Source organism: Canis lupus, chromosome 23 (assembly GCF_048164855.1).
Source record: "Canis lupus baileyi chromosome 23, mCanLup2.hap1, whole genome shotgun sequence".
Lineage (NCBI taxonomy): Eukaryota > Metazoa > Chordata > Mammalia > Carnivora > Canidae > Canis > Canis lupus.
In genome coordinates this window covers 41,527,808-41,546,909 of record NC_132860.1, presented here as the reverse complement: position 1 = coordinate 41,546,909, position 19,102 = coordinate 41,527,808, and the positions used below count along the sequence as shown (strand labels likewise).

The 19,102-nt window shown below is 38.6% G+C and overlaps 1 protein-coding gene and 1 long non-coding RNA gene across 9 annotated transcripts in view; one reads left to right on the top strand and one right to left on the bottom strand.

The window, feature by feature from the left end:
• The window catches only part of NAALAD2 (N-acetylated alpha-linked acidic dipeptidase 2), a 60,446-nt gene extending 42,913 nt beyond the window's left edge, over positions 1–17,533 (bottom strand). The window contains exons 1-4 of one of the 7 annotated variants that reach the window (XM_072794983.1): positions 17,228–17,533; positions 13,553–13,658; positions 3,755–3,885; positions 2,824–2,935 (exon numbers count right to left, since the gene is read on the bottom strand). In XM_072794983.1, the coding sequence (XP_072651084.1) occupies positions 2,824–2,935; positions 3,755–3,885; positions 13,553–13,617 (308 nt within the window). In that variant the 5' untranslated portion in view covers positions 13,618–13,658; positions 17,228–17,533. Of the gene's footprint in view, positions 1–2,823; positions 2,936–3,754; positions 3,914–13,552; positions 13,659–13,761; positions 14,249–15,239; positions 15,387–17,227 lie in introns of those variants that run through there. The other 6 variants (XM_072794982.1, XM_072794984.1, XM_072794985.1 and 3 more) reach the window with 6 other exon arrangements.
• Positions 14,343–19,102, top strand: part of LOC140615140 (uncharacterized) — a 45,116-nt gene continuing 40,356 nt past the window's right edge. Inside the window, exon 1 of one of the 2 annotated variants that reach the window (XR_012015804.1) lies at positions 14,343–14,485. This is a non-coding gene — a long non-coding RNA (uncharacterized lncRNA). The remainder of the gene's footprint in view (positions 14,486–19,102) is intronic. The other variant, XR_012015803.1, reaches the window with a different exon arrangement.

Sequence of the window (19,102 nt, the reverse complement as noted above, 5' to 3'; positions counted from 1 at the left end):
AAACTATGATTTAGTAAGGATTTTATAGACAGAAAAACTAAGTATTTGTCACCACTGGACCCCACATTATAGAAAATGCTTAAGAAAGTTATTCAGACTAAATAGAAATATCGTGGGATAACCCAAATTTTCAAAAACAAATGAAGATCACTGGAAATAAGATATAAAATGCTAATTTTTAATTGGCTCTCAAAACATATGTGGTCAATGAAAAATTACTTTTCAAGGTTTATATTGCATTGTAGATAAGATACTTTTGACAGCTCTAATATAAAGGATAATAGAGGAGAGGATAAATGGCAATATAGAAATGTGAGTTCTCTACTGTATGTTAAGTTGTGCAAAAATAAGAATTGAGTGAAGAGTTATAAATTATAGATGTATGATGAAAGGACCAGAGCATCTACCAAAAAAAAAAAAAAAAAAAAAAAAAAAAAAAAAGTAAGAATGTATAAGCAAAAGATTATCTGAAATAAAATTTTACTAAAAAGGTGGCAGAAGATGAGAAGGAACAAAAACAGTAAACAGAAAACAATAAATTAGTAGAGCTAAGTTTAACCATATCAGTGGTTATATTATTTGTTAAGGGACTAAATACTCAAATTAAAAGGCATAGATTACCAGAAGGAATATAATAGCAAATTGCTACTATCTGCTGTCTACAGAGGATGATACACTTTAAGATGACCAAAATATATTAAATACCACGTGGCAATTAAATGCTCTCTATTGAAGGTACATTTTAATTCTAAACAAACTGGTAGATTAAAAGTAGATGGAAGAAGATCACCATGTAAATGTAAATGTAAGGAGGCTGAAGTGGCAATATTTATACCAAATAACATAGATTTAAAGATAGCAATTACCAAAGAAAAGGACATTTCATAAAGATAAAAGGGTAATTCTGTCCTATAAATAATCTTCATAATATAAAAAGCAAAAGTTTACATGATTAATGGGAAAAATATACACTTTTGCACTCCTGGAGATTGTGACTCCCTTCTTGATATAATTTGATCCCTAGGCCTCCAAAAATCAGTAAAGGAATCGCTAGATTCCTAACCAGCTAAAGAAAAAAACATGATCAGAGAAATTGATGCAGAAAAATAACTTTTGACAGTATCAATATCCATTCATGATAAAAATCTTTTAGCAATTTTGAATACAGGGGAATTTCCTTCACTAAATAAAGAGCATTTACAACAAATCTATAGACAGTATCACAATTATGAAAGTCTAAATGCTTTCCCTCTAAGATTAGAAACCAACAAAAAAGAAATACTATTGGATTTCAGTCAGCGCAATAAGAACAAAACAAACCCAAGTTTAAAACGCATACAATTTGGAAGGGTAGTAATAAAATTGTCCCTATTTGAAAATGGCACGATTGTCTACATAGAAAATCCCAGTGAATCAACAAGAAACTCCTAAAGACATGAGTTCAGAGAGACTACAGGATGCAAAAAACTACAGTTTTTTTTAACACACACACACACACACACACACACACACACACAAAAATCAACAGTACTTCTATATATTAACAAACATGTGGAAACTGAAATTAAACCCAATATGACTTACAATTCCTCCAAAGAAAATTAAATACTTGGATATAAATCGAACAGTACACATCCAGGGTCTGCATCCTGAAAATTACGTTATAAAAGCAAACAAAGAAGACCTAAATAACTGGAGAGATTTACTATGTTTATGGATTAGAAGACTGGACATAGGAAAAATGTCAAGTACCCCCAAATTGTTCTATAAGATTAGTGTAATCATGGTAAAAAAAAAAATTTCAGCAATGTTTTTTGTAGACGTATATTTATTCTATGTTTTATATGTAAAGGAAAAGGATATAGAATAGCTAAAACAATTGTTTAGAAAAATAAGATGGGAGGAATCATTCTACACATCGCTGAGGCTTACTATATAGCTTCAATAATCAAAACTATAGTACCTCCCTCTGACAAATGAATAACGAGACTGAAAGGCTCCATATTTTAAAGATGTCACTTCTCTTCCGAATTCATCTATAGATTGATGCAACTTTAATAAAAATTCCAGCAGGATTTTTTTGTAGGAATTCAGAAGGTGATTCTAAAATTAACTTGCAAGTGCAAATGGCTTAAAGTAAAAGCAATTTTTAAAAAGAAAAACGTATAGGATTAACTACTATAGTTTAACTTTTCACCGCTGGAGGGACATTTATGTTCAGTTTTTGAATATTATGATTAATGCTGTCTACTAACATTGGTGTACAGGTTTTACGTGATCATAGTTTTTCATTTCTCCAGCATAAATGCCCAAGGGTAAAAATTGCTACGTTGTATGGCAAATGCATTCTTAGCATTTCAAGAATTTTGCACTGATCCTTTTGCTCTTATTTTGTCCAATTTGTGTTACTTGTATTTGCAGTGTGGGACAAAAGTTTAATTTGTGACAGACATTCTGAAACTTTAATCTCCCCTCCTTTAAATCTAATTTTACAACCATCTAAGTCTTCCTGACAGAATAGCACCTTTAAATAAAATTGCTGATTGAACCCAGGCATAAGGAAGAAATAACATTCACTTGCAGTCTAAAGTTACATGTAGTTGAAACATCTCTTAATAAAGCAACCCGGTACTTTTTCTGTAGATGAAGTTAGAGAAGAAAGACTCACTCCTGCAAATTCAAATACATTTTACCCTGGATAGTTTAGAGGGACATTTTAAACTACCATAAATCAATGTGAGATCATGAATAAAATTAGTTGTAATACACTTCTCCCTTGCAATATTTTAAACATTTTAAGACCAAACATCAAAACAAACTTACCGAAGAAATGATTTAATATTTTCAGCTTTCATCTCAGATACCAGTTTCCACCGTATACTTTGATGATAGGGGAGTGAAGTGGTGGTTTCTCTCAAAGGCTTACTAAACCAGCCTAGGGGAGAGAACGCATACACATATACTTACCATATGTACGTAGATAATTGCTTTTGACTTTTATAAAAATTAGAAGCCAAAAAAAAAAAAAAAGTCCTTAAATAGCTGAAGGGTAGCTTTACAAAAATGTTCATATTAAACGCAGAAATCCTTCAAATTCTACCATGCAGTGTAATTCTGAGTTGGTTAAAACCAGTGTTATGGGGCAGCCCGGTGGCTCAGCGGTTTAGCGTCGCCTTCAGCCCAGGGCGTGATCCTGGAGACGCAGGATCGAGTCCCACGTCAGGCTCCTTGCATGGAGCCTGCTTCTCCCTCTGCCTGTGTCTCTGCCTCTCTCTCTCTCTCTCTCTCTCTCTCTCATAAATAACATCTTAAAAAACAAAACAAAGCAGTGTTATCAAAGATCTTCTTTTCACTTTCCTACATGAAATGCATCAAGGCACGGGCCTCTAATTTTCTTGTTCTCCTTGGGGCGATCTAGTCCATAGCACAACGCCTGACACAACGTCACGCCAATGTTCATGCACTAAGTGACTGCGGAAGGGCAGTTTCTGCAGCGCTGTCCGTGCACTAACAGTGCTTGTAAATGAAGCCGCGTTCTCATCCCTGCGGATAGGGACGGCCCTGACCCGACGGCTCTTGCCGAGTACGCTGAGCTCCCTGAACCTTTCATAAACCTGAACGTCAGTCACGCTTCATTAAGAAAGTCAAATGCATTCCATTCGGCGTCCAGTTGGGCTGAGCCCCGTGGAGTCGGCCCGGGCCGGGGCCCAGCGAAGCCAGCGCGCAGCCCTCCGGGCAAGCGGAGCGCACTTACCCGCCGTAAACCCCGCCAGGAAAGACGCCAGCGCCGCAGCCCCGCACATCCAAAGGTGGAGACAGGCCCTGGACGTCGCCATGGCTCCCTGGGGACAGAGCTTGGGGTTCCGGAAAGAGCCGGCCTCTCGCCTGCAGATACAGAGAGCAGATACAGAGGGAGGCGGAGGTGCCCGCCCCCCCGCCCGCCGGCCTTCTGCGGAGCCCGAGCCCCGCCGCAGCGCCCCGCCCTCCGGGCCAGGGGCAAACAACTCCCCGCCCTCTGGCCCCCAGGGGGCTTAAGGGGGGAAAGGGAAGTCCGGCAACGGGAGGAGACAGCCTTCCTGCTGGCCTGCAACTTCCCTGATGTTGATTCTGCAGTAATCAGGACAGTCCGCTGTGGGGAAAGGGAGGAGGTGGCTAATGAACAAAAAATATCCCTAGTGTTCTCCTAAAGAGCTCAACTGTTAGCCTTAAAAATGAAACTGTGTTATTGCACCAACAAAAATGGGTCGAGAATAGCACAAAATTACAATTCCAAAAATGCACACTACTGCAAAACCACAGGCAAGAGGGGAAAGCAAAGCAGCTGGACAGTCTTTTATAGAGGAAAGGCATTTCGGCGGGCTCTTGTGAACAAGATGTCCATTGGGGTAACACAGGAGTTTAAAGTACAGTGGCTTTTCATTGGCTGAGTTGTGAAAGTCTCTCATTGGCTAAGCTGTTGCTGGGGGAGGAGAAAAACCTTTCTTCCTCCTGCTGGAAAGTAAAGTGGTATCCCCTTGCAAAGTACATCTCTATTCGTTGGCATCTAAAATTGTAGATGAGTGGTAGAGTGTGAGAGCGTCCACCGCTGGCCTCCCCACTCCATTTTAGTGAAGTTTAAGTTTGGAAAGTAGTCAACCAAAATGTTTATTGGCACTTATTCCTACCTAGAAGAGAAATGTTCTCCTTTAAAAAAACAAACCTGGAGTCATGTATGTTTTCTGGAAGTCTCCACTTAAAGCAACGTTGAGAGCAGATGAGTGGATACAGCAAGAGCCACTGAAAGAATTAACAAAATGCATTTGGGAAGATACAGTGAAGGTATAAACATGAAGCAGTAGCAGATGAACTTGTTGCGAAACTTCAAAGATTTTTAAAAATGGTATTGTTTTCTCAAAAGGACTCTTTGGAAGCAAATGTGTTATCAATAATATAGATGTAAAGCTGTAAATTCAAAAGCCATGAATTTGGGTAAGAACCAGGAGTTTGGTTGCAGTTCAGAATAAAGACTTTTGTGAATACTAACCTTGTCATCCTTCAGAGAAAGCTCACCGGATCACAAGGTTGTTTCCAAAAGACCATAGTCAAAAGATGACACTTCCCTTTTCACAAGAGTTGGGAGAAAAAAAAGCATTTTCTTTCCATAAGAGAAAGCCACAGCAAACAGTGAGAAAAAGGGATACAGTTATGGTCTGGACATCTTGGGAAAGCTGTCTTATCAGATGTCATCTGCTTCAATTCCAGGAAATCTTCACTTTCAGGTCACCAGTTGGTGTGCAGCTCCAATCAGGGTTTGGAGCTTTCTTTAGATATGTCACCTTGAACCCAAGAATCTATTCCCCGGTCCAAGGGTTGGTTAGCAGTTCCTGATAAGGTCCCTTCCAGTGACGTTGAAGAGAGTCTCTCTGGAAAGGTCTATTCCAACAGATGAAATCTCCAGGTGGCAGAGCACTTGAGGTCTGTCTTACATGTACTTGAGTACATGATGTAAAGATTGCTCTACCAAAGCATGGTTATTTTCAAGAGAAGCAACGAGGCCTTTACAATATTAAAGTGGATCCCCTTTTATCAACTGAGTCAGAGGAGGCAGGGGCCAAGTGCATAGGACATACTTTGATCATTTCAAAGGTTGAGAGTCTAGGAATCCCAAAGCGGGTACATCTGCAATTTAGAAGACCAACAGGAATGCTTTCAGCCAAGATATTTGGAGGCCCTGTACAAATTCTGTCAATTAATGCTATTAGTGCAACCAATTAACCCTGAGGATTGAAGATGGTACACGCAATCAAAGTTGTTACACTGGCCAGACAGCACAGACATGCTGAAGCACCTGACTGGTAAAATGAGCTCCTCAATCACTATGAAGTTCAAGAGGGATTCCCCAGGGAGGGATAATCTTCTAACAGAATTTAAGCCATAGACTAAGCATTTGGCCTGTCTACAAGGAAAAGGCTTTATTCCTATGAGAAAACCATAATTAAAACCTTTATATTCATGGAACAGGGAAGCTGTATGAAGTTCATCTGTGTGAATTGGGTTTTTTGGATTACACTTTGGACAGGTGAGATAATCAAGGTAGGTGCTTTTTGTAGCCTTATTAACATTTCCCTACTAACATTCCCAAACACTATTATTTTGCCAATAGACCAATGGTTTAATGCATGTTCAACAGTAAGTGGTAGGAATTCTAGGACTTCTCGCAAGGCACGATTGTTGGGTCTAAACCAGAGTATTCTTTTTTTTTTTTTTTTTTTTTTAATCAAACCAACAATTATTAGATTTCCAATATTTTTCCCTCTAAGGCCAATTGTTGGATAGCTCATTTCATTTTCTCCAATTCATCATTTGAGAAAACATCCCTTTGAACCATAATAGAGGTTTGGGTCTTGGTTTCGCTGAGAACAGCATTTTGGTGGAAAGATCAGTGAAATGGTTTCCTTTGGATTCTAGGAGTAAACTCTGAAAGGCCCAGGAAGTGTAGTAATAGCTAGAGCTGCTGGCAAAAGTATGACATCTAATAAATTTGGGACCTAAGAGCTATTTTTTCTTTTATTGCCATTGGAGGTAAGGAAACTTCATTGTTTCCATAACATTCTAAATTCATGAGCTACTCGAAAGGCATACTGACTATTGGTTATAAATGTTTGTGGTCCTACCCTTGGTTAAGGTACAAGCCCAACTAAGGCTTACACCTAAACCTGCTGGCCAAAATAGCCACAGGTAAAGGTATGGACTCAATGACTTCCAAAGGAGTTGCAATAGCATACCCAACACAATATTTACCATATGCATCCTTTAAATAAGAAACAATTATTAAACCATGAAAAATCTGCATCAGTTAGGAGTTTCCTGTAAATTTTCACAAGGAGGCAAATGCGATCTGTCAGCATTAAGCAGTCATGAGGGATTTCATCCATGAAGCAGAGGATAATAGCAAGGCTAAGGTTACTGCAGCGATAAGAATTACATGAGGAGCGGTTAGCAGGAGGATGACCTACAAAGTAAAGCAACTGATTTGAGTGTTGCGTGTAAGGAGAATCAGGGAGTGGTGGGGGGCTTCTGCTACATGGGATGCAGGATGGCTAAAGGGGATCTTGTTATTATTTCTCCAGAGTGGCCTTAACCAAAAGGGCTGTGGGAGGAAGGACTCTAATTAATCTTTATTAATTCTGAGGAGATATTTCTAATGGATCTGTCTGAATCTTGATGGGAAATGCACTATGGATTCTGCCAATATAATTTGAAGAGCTTTCCCATAAAGAGGATGATAGCGGATCCAATAAGAACAAATGATCACGGTCTCCAGACTCAGCTATAATGGTATCAGAAACAAAACAAATAAGAGCTAGCGAAGCGTTATTTAATTTCCTTGACTGGCTATTTAGATTACTACAGTCAAATTCTAGAATTATTTCCTTTTGAGAGAAAAATTCCAGTAGGATTATTTTCTAAGAAATTGTAGCCCACTAAATGAATAAGGTTAGGGGAACTAAGCAGAAGAGTGTGTATCTCACAAAGGACCTAGACAAAAGGAGAGGCAGACAGACAGGAACCTGCTGAGGTTTATTAAAGACCCTCACTATTTGAACTATTTTTTAAAAAAGATTTTATTTATTTATTCATCAGAGACAGAGAGATAAACCTGTTTAGCGCCACCTTCAGCCCAGGGCATGATCCTGGAGACCAGGAATCAATGGCACTGGAATGCTTCAATTTATAACAGTCTTTTTTTTCCCCAATGTCCTGGCCCTTTGCAGTAATAGCAGAAACTAGGAGTTTTTTGGATCTGTGGAGGAGCCTTCATTTTCCAGAACTGAAAATTGAGAATTGTAGCCATCTGTCTTTTAGGTGACTTATCTGGGATATGAGTAAGCTAGTTTGCCAACGAAGTTTGGAGGGGACACAGTTTCCCACTCCATCATGGTCCTTTTTTTTTTTTTTTTTTTTTAAGATTTTATTTATTTATTCATGAGACACACACACAGAGAGGCAGAGACATAAGCAGAGGGAGAAACAGACTTCCTCTGGGGAGCCTGATGCCCTGGACCCCAGGATCATGACCGGAGCCAAAGGCAGATGCTCAACCACTGAGCCACCGAGGTGGCCCCTATCACAATCCTTTTAACTAAAAGAGAAAGAGCCTCTTTCAGCCCATTAACAAGCAGAATTAAATGCTACCCAGGTGGATTTAACACCTAAACAAAGACCAAAATTTCCTTTAAAGACAATTTGCAGATGTCTGTAATAGATACTAACGGTTTCACCAGGGTTTTGTGTACAAACATGAATTCTGTACTAATTAACAGGCTTAGGAAAGGCTACTCTAACTGCTTGGTGTAGATTTCCTGGGAGTGTTCAAGCATTTTGCCACAAGTTTGGGTTTATTTCTCCAAATCCCTTTCAGGATGTTCTCCCATTGAGCTAATTTTACCTAGTTACTTGGCCTGGCCCTCACCAATAGGCATGTGGATGGATATAAATCTGAGAAATCAGGTGGTAAGTTTGAATACCTATGCTATATTCTTAAGCAAACCTAGAGGGGGCTCCTGGGTCACTTTAGGAAACTGGCTCGAAATTCAGCCTTATTCCAGGAAACTTAAGACCCTTGGGGTTTATTTAGCACCTCAGAAGACTGAACTTTATAGGGTAGATTTTAATACCTTCAGGAGAGGAAGGACTGGAAAGAGATTAAGAAAAAGGAAGTTCAACAGAAGGATTAGAATGGGGAGGGGGCATATACAGGAGGATAGGCTAGCACAAAGGAACAGAGGACAAAGGACATGCACACAAGGTGGAGGCAATGCATCTGGAGACAGAAGAGGAGGAAAGGAAAAATAATCCTCAGAAGCCATTTCGATTTATTTCAATCATTTGCCTCAGTTAATTTAGAAATAGTATTTCACAAAGAAGCAAACTTAGAATCCTAAACACATTTGTTTCAAGTTTCAAGTTACCAATTAAAGAGGCATCCCATTCAGTCTTTTGTTAGTTGTGGCTTTCTGAGGAAATCATAAGCTCTCTATAACAGCCATTAAAGTTCTAAATGACTTTTGATGAAGTTGCTCCATTTAGTTAGAAACGCACACGAAGGGCAACCTCAGTTTATAGACATAAAACCAGCAGGAGTCCCAGAAGGAAGGACCCTCTCAAAGCATTCTGATGACTAAGATCTTATTTTTTTAGAGGGTTCTCTAGAGAAAAAAAAAAAAAAAAAACTCCTTTAACAGCACAGTTCCAATAGGAATATCTTAGTTCCAAAAGGAGTCTCACCAAAGGCCAGCACAGTTCCAACAGGCACAGTCTGGTTCCAAAGAGGAGTCAGACCAAACACTGAACAAGTACTCTCAGAAGGAGTGAGGCCTTAAATCCTAAATAAAGCCTGGAGAGATCAACACAAACACAAAAAAATAGTGCAGCAATCAAATCCAGGAGAAGACTTACCCTCGAACTTCAAGGTCAGCAAGAAAGCAGTGAGGTCAACTGGCTTTTTGAGGTCTGGCACTTGTTCGCTCATTAGCCTTGGAGCTATTGGGGGGGGGTCTTCTGAGATTCCATATCTGCTCACTAAGTAATGTTAACCTTAAAAATTAAGCTGTCAGTTATTTCACTAGCAAAAGTGGGGTGGGTCAGGTGTTGCAGAGAATTCCAATCCAAGACAGGCAAACTACCAGAGAACAAAGAAGAATATTCTTTTATGGGGGCAGGCAAAGGGGGAGGGAGAGTAATTGCTGTTATTAAAAAAAAGTCTGTTGGAGTAAACAGGTAGTGTGAAGTACAGAGGCTTTTTATTGGCTGACAGGGATGTATCTTATTGGCTGGGCTGTTGCGGGGGCAGAGCCTTCTCATTCCTGGGGGGATAGTAAAATAGGACTAAAGAGACACATCTGTTCCTGTTTAAATCTGCAATTGATGAGAAGTGGTACCACGTGACAGCTCCCCCTGCTAATCTCCCCACTCCTTTTAGTGAGCTTTCCCTTTAATTTTCCCAGTGGTCTCTGCCACTGCTATTGCAGTAATTGCAGAATTTCAGCAGCAAGGTGCATTGAAGTACTGCTTTTCCTTCCCTGTTGACTGCCCTGCTGCCAAATTCTGCCCTAATTCCTAACTGGTCACACTTGGGAAGCATTTCTGATAGAGGCTGCTCCACTGTAACACATTAGTTCCTTAACCATGCATCAATATCAAAAACTGATGAGACTGAGTTGTTTTGTCAATCCCCACCTGAGCAAGACTCCAAATTTCTGTAATTCTCAGTGTCTTCTGAACTGGGGTTTTTCCCTACCCAACTAACATATTGTAGGTTCAAATTAATAAGATTAACCACTTTAAGTGCCTACCCAACCATAAGGGACAGTAGGTTCTCAACAAACACCATCATCCCTGCCCTCCCCTTATCAGTTGTAGAGTATTTCTCTTTAAAATTGTTTAGAAGAGTGGGTGTGCTGGGTGGCTCAGTTGGTTAAGCATCTGACTCTTGCTTTTGGCTCAGTTCATGATCTCAGGGTTGAGAGATCCAGCCCCACATCAGGCTCCATACTCAATGTGGATTCCACTTGAGATTCTCTCCCTCTCCCTCTGCCTTCCCCCCCAGTCTTGCATACACACACACTCTCTCTCTCAAATAAAAATAAAATATTTTAAAAAGAGTGTTTAGAAGGTTTGCAAAATGGTAGTCTTTGTAAATAGGTGTCCTGCATCCATCCATTTCATCCTAAAGGTAATCTTCAGCAGTTCATGACTGAATTCTTTGTATTCAACCAAAAGCAGTTTTGTAGCCAAATAAACATGCCTACTAAATAAATTATGAAGGGGATAGTACTTCTGTGGTCATACTACCAATTTTCATTGCATTGTCTAAGGCCTTGATGATCTTAGTTAAGGCACCTCTAACAAGGTGCCTTAACCTTAGTTAAGGTCCTAGCAAGTTGCCAAAGGAGTCTAAATTCATTTTTATTGAACTGTAACTGCCGATAGATATATCTTACAGATTTTTCCCTTGGAACTTTGGTAGAATCTCTGAGAGTAACTTTGAACCAAGTTATCTTTAGTCAACTAATCTCAAAGTATATGTAACTCAACACCAAAACCCCACAAATAATCTAATAAAAAAAATGGACAGAGGACCTGAATAGACATTTTTCCAAAGACAACGTACAGATGGCCAACAGAAACATAAAAAGATGCTGAATGTCACTTATCAGGGAAATGCAAATCAAAACCATAATGAGATATCATCTCATACCTGTCAGAATGGCTAAAATAAAAAACACAAAAAACAAGTGCTGGTGAGGATATGGAGAAAAGGGAACCCTCATGCATGTAAATTGGTGCAGACAGTAAAATGGTGGGAAGGTAAATTGGTGCAGTCAGTATGGAAAACAGTATGGAGGCTTCCAAAAAAATTAAAAATAGAATACCATATAATCTGGTAATTTCACTGCTGGGTATTTGTCCAAAGAAAACTCAAACACTAATTTGAAAAGGTGCATGCACCTGTATGTTTATTGTAGCATTATTTACAATAGCCAAGATATGCAAGCAACCCACGTGTCCATCCATAGATGAACAGATAAAGATGGGGTATACCTATACCATGAAATATTACTCAGCCATAGAAAGAATTTGTCGTGATGACATGGATGTATCTAGAGGGTATTAGGCTAAGTGAAATAAATCAGAGAAAGACAAATACTATATGATTTCACTTATATGTGAAATCTAAAAAAAAAAAAAAGAAACAAACATTCTAAAATACAGGGAACAAACTGATGGTTGCCAGAGAGGAGGTGGATAGGGCAAAATAGGTGAAGGAGATTAAGAGGTACAAATTTCCAGCTGTAAAATAAGTGAGACTGATGAAAAGTGCAGCATAGGGATTATGGTGAATATTGCAGTAACAGTGTATGGTAACAGATGATGACTACATTTACTGTAGTGAGCACTGAGTAATGTATAAAATCGCTGAATAAATATGTTGTTTACCTGTAACTAATATTACACTGTATGTCAATTACACTTCAATTAAAAAGATTTTAAAAATCTTTCTATATTGCTAAAAAGCCCTAGCTTGAAAGAGCCCAGCTCTTGTAGTTCTTTACCATACCTTAACTGACGATTCCAGCATTTCTACTTTAGAGGATGAACACCTTCAGAAAGATATTATTTTCAAAACAAGACAACTTGGGATCCCTGGGTGGCGCAGCGGTTTAGCGCGTGCCTTTGGCCCAGGGCGCGATCCTGGAGACCCAGGATCGAATCCCACGTCGGGCTCCCGGTGCATGGAGCCTGCTTCTCCCTCTGCCTATGTCTCTGCCTCTCTCTTTCTCTCTCTCTCTCTCTCTCACTGTGTGCCTATCATAAATAAATAAAATAAAATAAAAAATAAAAAAAAAACAAGACAACTTCTCTCTCATAGCAGCTGCAAAACCAACTGAATAACTTCAGTCTATTCAAACAGAAGCAATAGCCCGTGAAGTAACTATACTCCTCAGAGTTTAAGAAACATTTTTCCTAGAACATCCATAATTGTTTATTTAAAAATATGGGAATTTTAATAAATATCCAGTTTCTACTTTAACAGTAGGGTGACAAAGGTCTTCTCCAGGTCACATACAATAACACACATTCTATGTGTCAGTTTACACAAAAATATGCTAAACATATACCTTTTGAGGACCTATTATATAATTTCTCTCTAGACCCTTGGCTTTTTCTATCTGCCACCCATGAGACCACTGGCTATTGACTATACCTTTCTCATCTCTTGTTGGACAAAGAAAAGGTAGGAACTAAGGATTAAAAGGACTTAAAGAGGTGCCTACATGGCTTAGTTGATTAAGTGTCTGACTCTTGATCTTAGATCAAGTCTTGATCTCAGGCTTGAGTTCAAGCCCTGTGTTGGCTCCATGCTCAATATGGAGCCTACTAAAAAATAAAACAAAATAAAAAAATAAAAAAGGACTTATTTGAGAACTTTGTTTTCATACTCCTATGCCAATTTTTATAGCTAATTAAAGTTTGGCTAATAGAAGACATCAGCATATTCAGCAGCACAATTTCCCAACTTGATTAATCTTCCCAAGTTAAAATTATTTATTCAGGGCACCTGGGTGGCTCAGTGGTTGAGCATCTGCCTTTGGTTCAGGTCATGACCCTGGAGTTCTGGCATTGAGTTCCAAATTGGGCTCCCTGCAGGGAGCCTGATTCTCCCTCTGCCTATGTCTCTGCCTCTTTGTGCTTCTCATGAATAAATAAATAAAATCTTAAAAAAATAAATAAAATAAAATAATTTATTCAATCAATATTTACTGAAAGATTATAGCATACAGTTGGGTTTTTGTTGTTGTTGCAGCAAAGCCAGGTTTACTGAGTGATAGCAAAGTGATAATACAAAGCTCCTGAGGAGAAAGGGGATACAAGAGGATTGCCCTAGCATGTCAGACATTGTGAAAAATCCTGAGGGTATAGTTCTTGCCTTTAGAAAGCCTATGGTACAAGAAGAAGGCAAATATTGAATATGTAATTAAGTGTGAAAATTTCTAAGAAGCAGTATTACCTTAACTCCGAACGTCGGCGCTGCCTCAATAGGTGGCATCTGTAATCTTCATCTTGCCAATCCATTGTTAAAAATAGTCTGGTTAGCTGGTTCAGCAACTCTTTGGCTTTTTGTTAATACAGATACAAATTCATCATTAGGTTAAATTGCTCTTATATAATCCTTTCTCCCCTCCCTCTTCTTATATCCTAAGAGAGCCAATCTTGTACCTTCTAAGTTCAAATCCTATCAAATGGCTCACAGTAGGATTTGAAAAAGTGTGATCTGTACTAATAAGGTAGTACATGTAAATTCCTTAATATACCAATAATTAAGATTTAATAGAGGAGGAAGAGTGTTTAGCTGTGCCGCATATTCTATGTTTTGTCTGAAGATGTTGATCTTTCATATGAGAGGGATCACCTAGATGTTCACTGTACAAATATGGACATTATGCCATTAATTACATCACAGGTGACAAGACGATCTAGTTATCCAGATAGCAAGGTTCACTCCTTCCCCCCCCCCAAAAAAAAGTGAACGGTTGATATTATGATGGATGCAATTCATGACAAGAGAAACATCTTGGTTGAGCATTTAAAAAATCCTGGGTGCAAAAACTGCCAAAAATCAATTTCAAACCTAATATAAGATTTTAGAATGTTAGTACATTGTACAGTATGCCATAACCTATAAGGCAAGTGAGAAGTTAGAAGGAGTATAGATAGAAAAGGGTAAAAGACTAATAAAAGCAGGAGGAAATTTTAAAAGAGAAGCAGGAAAACATGATTGGTTGATTTTCTTCTGATGTCACAATTACTCTACTCAACAGTAAATGTAGAAATTAGAAAAGTTAAAGTGTAAAACAAATACAGGGCCCCCAACTGTGGCCTCCCATTAACATGGGGTGTGTGTAACCATGATGTTAACATTCCAGACAGAAGCTTGGCATTGGTAAGTATTATTTGGCCTTTAAAGCAAATTTTCCTCCTCAGCACTTCTCTTCCCTTACCATTAACATGTGCCTTCAGCCCATTTTCAATGACAAGCTCTACCTAATGCTAAGATTGAGGGATTCCTCATGCTTTTTCTTGCAAAATTCTCATCATCCATCTTCATTTACAGTCTCTATCCTTGTGTACCTTCAGTATAATTCAATTATGAATAAATCTCTCTAGATTTTTTATCTCCCTTCTCATCTTTTCTCCACTCCATCTTACCTGATACTTGCTTTTCTTTGATCATAGCCCTTCCCTAAAAGCAGATAGCTTTCACTTCATGAGGAAGTAGAAATGTGTCCTATGGTGACTCATGAGGTCAGAGAGGAAGGATGAATCTTTGCTCTGCACCATTATTCCACTGTGTATGCTTTTTTGAAATTGCTGCCCTATGATTATAACAGTTGTTTCCTATTCTCATCCTTACACCTGGTTGAGTGCCAGGTGAGATGTTCTCCCACCTTTGTCAGTGGTTTTAATGGTTTCCTTGTAAATTCTGGGTATGCCTCTGGGCCTTTGCTCTTTGTTTTCTTTCTTACTTGGATCTAATCCATAAGTAAGTTCTACTGGCTAGGCAATCAAAATATAGTTTGAATCCAGCTGCCTCACCACTGTTTTAATCTTAGCTGCAATAATTTCTCATCTAGACTTCTGCATCAGCCCCTAAACTGGCCTCTGCCTCCACTGTTGCTAGGCCATCTGTGACTTACCTGAGTTTTTTTCCTAAAGTATCAATCAGATTTTGTTATTATCTTTCAAAGTTTTCTCACTAGACTTAAAAACAAAATCCAGACTTCTTGGAGTGGCAACCAAACCCACTTGATCTAGCTTTTAAATCTTGCACCTCCCTTTAGGGCAAGACAACAACTAAGGAAACATATCCAAACCAAATTCACAAAGACCAGAAAATTACCACATCAGCAGAGATCACCAGCATCACAAAGAACCAGACAATCCCAAAGGGAGGCATGTGATACTATGCTACGCTAGTGATAGTATTCATGCCCATATGTCTACAGAGGTAGGAGGCTTAGTAAACAGTAAATGGCCAAGAAAGTTCCTGGCCTTCTTCACATTATTGTCTGAGGGTCTCTAACAAGGTAAAGCAGCAAGAAAGTGGTATTCAACAATTTTAGAAGTGGAGACAGTTATTGGAAAAACTCATGTTTTTATTCTAGTTATTGAATGGTAACTCTTCTTCACCACCCAAACTGACCAAGAACTATATGATTCATCACAATGACGATAGAATCACTATCCTGCAAAACTTAGCCACAATGAAGCTCAGTCCTACAGTTTCCCAAACTTCACTGACAGTATTTGGGACTTAGTGCTTAATTTTTGCTAAATCTCTGACCACCCTGAGAAAGGCTTTCAGACATTTGCCAGGTTTTTCACTATTACTAGCTCTCATGTAGAATGCCTTCTTTTTCTTAGACCCAGACAAGCAAGGTTATTCATGAGTAAGTGAAAGAGGTTTTCAGATAACTGAGCAGTGACGTTATTATAGTCTTTGGCTTATAGAAAGAAGATGGAAAGTCAAGGGGAGAAGAAACAAAAGGGTAAAAGAATCGTGGTATGGTCCAAGATGCTGTGAAACAACTGGTTCAATGAATGCTCTCTGGCTTTCACAAAGACCAAAATTTTAGCAACCTATACAAACTCTTAAAACACAGGTCATTCTTTCACAACAACACTAAAGTTTTAACCAACATAGACATTTTGTTTACTTTTCCTTAAAGTCTCTTTTTCATAAATAGGAATGTTACCAGAATATTTTATAAAAGTTACTTTATGTGTGAACAAAATATCTGAGGGTAGCTTACATCTTGCAGAATAGGATAAAAGTCCCTAGAAACTAAATACATGCATAAAAAATTAAAAGACATTCTCAGGACTTTTTCTTCCAGAAGATTTAAGAAGCACTAAACTGAAACAAACTTGGAAAGATTGGCAGACCCCAGGGCTGTTATCCTGGTCATTCTTATTGTCAATTTTATAACATTTCTTCCTTGGTTAGTTTTGGTGAAACCAAATTTAAAACTAATCTATAAATACAGAATTTAGAGTGAGGTAATTCCTATTTACTTTCCACTTTAAAAATTGCTTTTTTATACTTGCTCTATAGGCATTGGGAAACAGCATCTTACCCAAATGAAAGGTGTTGACTATACTTAAAATAACTCAAAAATTAAATATGTAATTACCATATGACCCAGTAATTCCACTTCTGAGTGTTTGATGAAAATGAAAATACCAATTCAAAAAGATATCTGCACCCCAATATTCACTGCAGCATTGTTTACAATAGCCAAGAAATAGAAACAACATAATGTCTATTGATGGATGAATTGATGAAGAAAATGTGGAAGAAGGAAGATGTCAGAGTATGATTTTGAGTCTCCACCTCCCACAGACATGCCTTGGCAGGAGACCCAGCACAGAAGCAGCAGTTTGAAAATCACCTGAGTTATACGTGAAGAAAATTTATTGACTACTTTTAGGACATGTGCCTAAAAGGGATCTGTGGGAAATTTCTCTGGAAACAAGAGTGCTGACAGGTGACATTTTTCTAGTCCTCCTTCAGCCTAGATAACCAATAGTTGCAGTACCAGTTCTGACATTCTCCATTTAGTTTGTTAACCTTGCTTGCCTGCCCTGGCATTTCCCTATAACCTGTCCCACCCAATTTGCTTACCTCAGCAGGCAATCCCTCCAAAGAGCTCCTGCCCTGCATCACCTAGCAGGCAGCTTCAGTCAGGACTGGTGCCCCTCCAAAGTGGCTACTGCCCCACAACACTGGACAGGTGGCCTCAGCTGGAACAGGTGCCCCTTCAAAGTCATAGGAAAGCTAATCCCACACACCAGTGTGCCCGCAGTAGCTGCAGCTGGGCCTCTCAGGTAGCTGTACCAAAAGCAAACCCTGCTCCACCAGTGCATCAACAGCAGATGCATCTGATCACTGCAGACAGGTGGGATAAGCTCTGGCCCCACCCACCAGCACACCTGCTATGACTGTAGCATGGCTTCTCAGTCAGCCATGCAGTGGACAAGCCCTATCCACCAGTTCAGCCAGAGAGTTGAGGCTCAGTCACAACAGGAGGGCTTACACAGGCCACAAAGGGGACACCCTTGGAGCTCCTGGTTATGGTGACCAGGGTGGGGGTTTTGTTACAGGGCATCATGGATGCCTACATAAGGTCACTACTTTCAAAACCTATATAATACATATAAACAAACACAGAAAGTCAGACAAAAGAAGGAGATTGAATATGTTCCAAATAAAAGAACAAGATAAAACCACAGAAAAAGAACTAAATGAAATGGAGATAAGCAATCTACCTGATAAAGAATTCAAAGTAATGGTCATAAAGATACTCCCTGGACTGAGAGAAGAGTGGATGAACCTAGTGAGAACTTCAAAGAGATAGAAAATGTATCAAAGAACTGATCAGAACTGAAAAATAAATGAAATTTTAAAATATGTTAGAGAAAACACAATCAATAGCAGATTAAAGGATGCAAAAAAATAGATCAGCAATCTGGATGACATGGTAGTAGAAAGCACCTTAGCTGAACATCAAGAAGAAAAAATAATTAAAAAATAAGGCTAGATTAGGACATCTGCAACAAAAATCAATCATAACAACATTTATACTACAGGAGTTCCAGAAGGAGAAGAGAGAAAAGGTGAGAGAAAATTTATTTGAAGAAATAATAGCTCGTAAATAGCTAGGATACAACATACAATCTTCTAACATTGAATCAAAAAGAAATGGAAAATTTGAGCAGTCCAGTTACTAGTAACAAAATTGAATCAGTAATCAAAATAAAACCAACAAACAAAACTTCAGGACCAGATGGCTTCACAGGTGAATTCTACTGAACATTCAAAGAAGAGTTAGTACCTATTCTTCTCAAAATATTACAAAAAAAAAAAAAAAAAAAAAAAGAAGAAGAAAAGAAAAGAAAGGACCATTTCTTAATTCATTCTATGAGACATTACCCTGATACCAAAATAGGACAAAGACACTACAAAAAAGAAAATTATAGGCAAATATCTCTGATAAACATAGATGAAAAAATCCTCAACAAATGTTATCCAACTGAATTCAACAATACATTAAAATGATTATTTACCACAACCAAGTAGGCCTTACTCCAGGGATTCCAGGGTGGTTCATCATCCTCAAATCAGTCAATGTGATGCATCACATTAATTAATAGGAAGGACAAAAGCCATATGATCATCTCAATAGATGTAGAAAAAGTATTTGACAGGGACATCTGGGTGGCTCAGTGGTTTAGCATCTGCCTTCGGCTCAGGGCATGATCCCAGAGTCCCAGGATTGAGTCCCATATTGGGCTTCTTGCATGGAGCCTGCTTCCCCTGTCTTTGCCTCTCTCTCTGTGTCTCTCATGAACAACAACAACAAAAAAGCATTTGACAAAATACAACACCTGCTTATGATATATATATATATATATATATATATATATATATAAAACCTTAACAAAGTGGTTTAGATGGAACATATCTCAACGTAATAAGGCCACATATAAAAAACCACAG